The sequence below is a fragment of the Engraulis encrasicolus genome, chromosome 19, assembly GCF_034702125.1.
Source record: "Engraulis encrasicolus isolate BLACKSEA-1 chromosome 19, IST_EnEncr_1.0, whole genome shotgun sequence".
In the NCBI taxonomy this organism is placed as follows: domain Eukaryota; kingdom Metazoa; phylum Chordata; class Actinopteri; order Clupeiformes; family Engraulidae; genus Engraulis; species Engraulis encrasicolus.
The window spans coordinates 19,707,747-19,712,746 of record NC_085875.1 but is presented as its reverse complement, the minus strand read 5'-3'; the positions used below and the strand labels follow the sequence as shown (position 1 = coordinate 19,712,746).

The 5,000-nt window shown below is 42.1% G+C and overlaps 1 protein-coding gene across 4 annotated transcripts in view; it reads right to left on the bottom strand.

The window, feature by feature from the left end:
- The window catches only part of fut8a (fucosyltransferase 8a (alpha (1,6) fucosyltransferase)), a 205,992-nt gene that overhangs the window by 30,913 nt on the left and 170,079 nt on the right, over positions 1-5,000 (bottom strand). For all 4 annotated transcript variants that reach the window (XM_063183762.1, XM_063183760.1, XM_063183761.1 and 1 more), the window contains 2 exons: positions 2,905-3,067; positions 619-733 (listed from right to left, as the gene is read on the bottom strand). In XM_063183762.1, the coding sequence (XP_063039832.1) occupies positions 619-733; positions 2,905-3,067 (278 nt within the window). The remainder of the gene's footprint in view (positions 1-618; positions 734-2,904; positions 3,068-5,000) is intronic.

The window sequence follows — 5,000 nt, the reverse complement described above, 5'->3', positions numbered from 1 at the left end:
GAATAATAGGAAAGGGGAAAAGGAGAGAGTGAACTGATGAAAACAAGAAAACTGAAAACACGTAAACAGGGAGGCTGAAGAAAAGGGGGAGCAGAAAGAAGGAAAAAAAGCAATGGAGTGACTTATAAAGAGAGGGGACAGAGGAAATGGAATGGAGGTAAAGAGAGAAGGTGTCGGAGAGACAGCAGATGGAGGAAGGACGACAGATAGAGTGAAATAGTAGGTAGAAAGATAAATAATCGATGAAGCAACAAAAGAGGAGATAGTGAGTGTGTGTGTGTGTGTGTGTGTGTGTGTGTGTGTGTGTGTGTGTGTGTGTGTGTGTGTGTGTGAGAGAGAGAGAGAGAGAGAGAGAGAGAGAGAGAGAGAGAGAGAGAAAGAGAGAGTGATGAGACAGAGAGATGGGGAATGAATCGTGTAAAGATAAAGGAAGTGATAGAAGAGGAACAGAGAGAAAAAGACCGGAAGAAGCATGGAAACTATGAGAGAAAGAGAGAGAGAGAGAGAGAGAGAGGGAGAGGGAGAGAGAGAGAGAGAGGAATTGAACTGCATTGAATTGAATAGAAAAGACAAAAGAAAATAGATGGAGGCGGGTATGAAGGAGTGTTCTCTCAGTACCTGCAGGAAGGTGATTCGGTTCTGGACCAGGTCCGACAGGTCTTTGGCCTCCTTCTCCCTCCAGTCCCCTGCGCCGTCCGCCAGGCTCAGGGCGTGCAGGTCCGTCATGATCGACCTAAACACAAAGGTCAAAGGTTAACACTCCAAGCAGCTGTCATTGTACCTCTATGTGGTGTAAAAGAAGATACCACTGTGGCCAACCGTGTACTTTATTGGTCCTTCTCCTTCATGTAGAGCAGGGGTTTCAAACTCATTTTGGTCCAGGGGCCACATACAGCCTCACCGGTAACATAATTGCTAAATATTGCAAATTTCTGGTTCATATCGGAATCCCATTGCCATCAATCATCTCTCCAGGTGGATGACAGTGGGGATATCAGTACCATTGACAGAAAATGGCAAACAACAGCATTGTTCTCACATATTGAAAACATGAATTCTTCTTTTTTTGGCATTTTTGGTTCTGTTCTCTCTTCAAGTCTGGAGCAGAATTGAACCATCTGACCAGCCGCATCTGCCTTATGTTTGACACCCTTGATGTAGAGACAGGTACAGAACTGTAATATTGTGAATGCTGACAGATTTCGAACGGAAATACAACACAGCAGATGCTATATCATGCATTTTTGTTCAGTCTAATATGTCAACATTTTATTTTCAGTTTCTTTTGGAATACGGATTTGGGTTTAGGGCTTTACTAAAATCTGGCTATTAAAGTATTGGCCGAATATAAGGATCGGTGGTTTTTGTTTTAAAAATAGAACTCTAAAAAGGGGGGTCGTCTTATTTCCGCGCGCTAGACTAAATAGCGTACATTTTTTATTATTACTTTTTTTTTACTTAACCTGAATGCGGCCATTATGCATCACAACAATGCCACAAAAATCAATAATGGATAGGTTAAGAGATTGTTTTGTCCATATCAAATTTGCAGATGATTGTTTCGTGATGGCTGTTGCACCGCACGTCTATCAACTGTCAATGTCAACGCGATGCGGCTGACAGTGCAAGAGGAAAAACACAACAGTCAATCGCTGCTCGTCTCTGCTTTTATTTGTGTTCGGTTTTACAGTCTCATTAGGAAAGCTTTGGTTGTTCTCTCTGGTCACCCGACAACACCATTTGAAACTAAAGAAATGAAGGGTGATTTGACGAACAACCTGTAGGCTAAATTTTGGATGCTGTCATCAGCCAATCAATGGTCATCTGTGTGTGCGAGAGAGCGGCGCCTTTTGACAAGCGGTGCCTATTTGAGGATATGCCTCACAATGATGCAACAACACAGAATAATGCTTAGGGCAAGAGATTGCCTTGTTCATATAAAATCACTGAGAGTTTTACCCTTGGTACGAAATGCCAATCTAATGTCAACGTGGTGCTGGCAGCGCATGGGTTTCAAATGCAATGCGTTTATCTGCTTTTGGTCACGTTCAGTTTCTACAGTCAGTAAAACTTTGGATGCATAAAATGAACGGCAATTTGGTGAGATGGCTGCTGGTTAGATATTACTGTCAACTAAGCATTTTGCAAAATCTGTGCATTGCACAGTAGGTAGCCTATCTCCACTGGACTGGTTGCCTGGCTGGCGCAGACTATTGCTCTGAGTGTAGGCTATGTTGCGTCGCACAGAAGAGGCGGGCCTAGGCGGCTGTAGGTGCCTACTGGCGCTTGACAGGTAAAGTGAGCAAAGAAAGGAAAAGGGTATGAGTAGCCATATGTGGTCTTTTATCATGAAAATTTCATGAAAATTATATTGTGAAAATTGTTCTATGTAAAAGCCTCAGATTTTCCAACAAATTAAAAACTGCTTTTTAAAAGAAGTTTCCAATGTGAAACAAAATTTAGTCTTAGTAACCTTTTTCCCCAAAACATGAGCATGAAAATTGGGGGTCGTCTTATATTCAGGATCGTCTTATATTCGGGCTAATACAGTATTCTACAATGATGCAAAGTCAATCTTACCGATGCAAACACACCAATTAGAAAACTTGCATGCAGCAACCTCATAGGAATAATCAATTATCCTAATGAGAGTTCATGAATACAATGAGCCACTTTCACCTATAAAAATCTGCTGATTAAAAAAGGACATTATGGGCAGTGCTGTGGCACTAATGCATCAGCACTGTATATGGGCAGACCCAAGGTCAACTCTGGTCTGAGCCATACATCTCAACCCTACCCATTCTCCCTGCCCCACCCTTCAGTGTCCTGCCGTAATAAAAGTTTAAAAGCACTCCCAAACTATAATTAAAACATTAATTATTATGACGGGTCTGGTCTCACCTCTCCTGGTCCCCCAGGTCCTGCAGCAGCGTGTCGGCGCGTTTCTGCAGGTCTCCGTTCTCCACATGGGCCAGCTTCTTGATCTCGCTCCTCATCAGGTACCACAGCTCCTTCACGCCGTTCTCCACCTTCCTCCTCAGCTCCTCGTGGCTCTGCCCTGGGCCTGGTGGAGGAGAGGAGAGGAGAGGAGAAGAGAGGAGAGGAGAGCAGAGCAGAGCAGAGGAGAGGAGATGAAAGGAGAAGAAAGGAGAGGAGAGGGTCAGAAAGGGCCACCAGTCAGAAAAGGAATGCTACGAAAGAAACGTATTGCCTATGAGAAAAGAAAGCAATTGGCTGTGTCATTGTTTTTTTGGTGGCTTGAAAATAGTACAAAACTTTGAAAGAAAACTGAAAGAAAGAAAAATGTTTACTTTTACTTTACATCAGACTTACAAATGTTCACTTGAAATTACATTACACCTGATGCTTTTATCCAAAGCGACTTGCAGATATTACAGGGCATTGGTTACAGTCCCTGGAGCATTGCTCAAGGACACGTCAGCCATAGAGGGAGGAAGGGATCGGTAAGGTAAGGATTGAACCTGGAACCCTGTGATCACCAGATCTACAGTCTACTTCCACTAAAGTTAAACCCTTTAGACTACGATGACCCAAATGACTGAGAATCGTCTGATACAAAGCAAGGCCCTTTCCTCCACAGCTCCTTGAGAGTCTGACCTGGGCTTGAGGTAGGAAAGGTGAAAGTTCACATTGCCAAAGGGATACAACAACAAACAAAAGGAGTTTTCTGACAGGGAGGGAGGAGATGGCACAGGTTAGATAGAAAGGAAAGTCTCTACTTAAAAATACATCATCCAAAAATGGTACAAGGGTGTTTTTTGGTGGTTTACTGTCTCCTCCTTCCTTCTACATTTCCTTTGGTTCTCTTTTAGGCACTGTTTTGCCGTGAGAGGAAATGCCTGTGTGACTGTGATTGTGATGAGAGTTTCATGAATGGTACACTGGAGAGGAACTGGCAAAGGAAACAGACGGGATGTTAACTGGAGCTGCTCAACGGGGGAACTCAAGAGAAAAGCTCTGTGTGATCACAAACAGAAATAAAAGTCTCCATTTTTACCTGTGAATCTCCTACTTAGCAGCAGTCAGGTATTTGAAAATCTGGCTTTTGCCTCAAGGGCAAGTTGTTTTTGTCTGGTTTAGAACACACCTGAGGAGAGCTTCTGTGATGGTGTGCAAGTGCGCGCTGCTATTCAAGCTCACCTCGGAGACTTCATTACAACCCAGAAAAAAATCAATGGAATAAAGGCTTTTCATAACTTCAGAAAAACAAAGAGCCCCTCAGGCCGCTAGCAGTACTTTGTTTTCTCAAATGTGGTCCTTATAGCCGCATAACCTGAAGGAGATGCTTTGGTCACTCTACCACAGCACTTTCATACTCAGTTGTACAGATGTATCTACTAAATAAGGTCCTGTCAGGAACAACCTCTCTAAGAATATGCAAAAAGCATGTACTGTAATTGTGTGCCAGCATTTTTTATATAGTTGCAATTATGTTTATATACTCACATGAAAATAAAAACAGTGCCTAGATTTTTTTTGACCGGCTGTGCTGTAGGCCTTTATCTGATTTTTATTTGTTTTCAGTCTAATGAATCTCACTGGGATCTAATGATGATACTAACATGTTACACTACATTAAGCAGATACTTAAGTAACCCTTTACTTAGTATCAGAACAATATGACTTAACAATACGACTTAATTGTATGGTGTCCATGTTACAATCTCTTCCAGGTAAGGTACATTGATATAATTTCTATTGAAAAAGTAATCAAATATACTGGTATTGTGCACTGTATTACATTGGCAACCTACCTGTTTCTCTGCATATTGTTTTGCACCAAAAAAAAGAACAAGTTTACCAAATTCCCTTGAAAAACAAAAATGCGCTAGACCTTTATCTCTACTGCTTGTTGTCCCAAAGCGGCCCTTGTTTACCTCAAAACTGGTCATCTAATGAAGCTACTGGCAGTGTAATGGAGGTACCAACACATTACATTACATCTAACAGCCACTTTGGTCACTCTTTACTTGAAT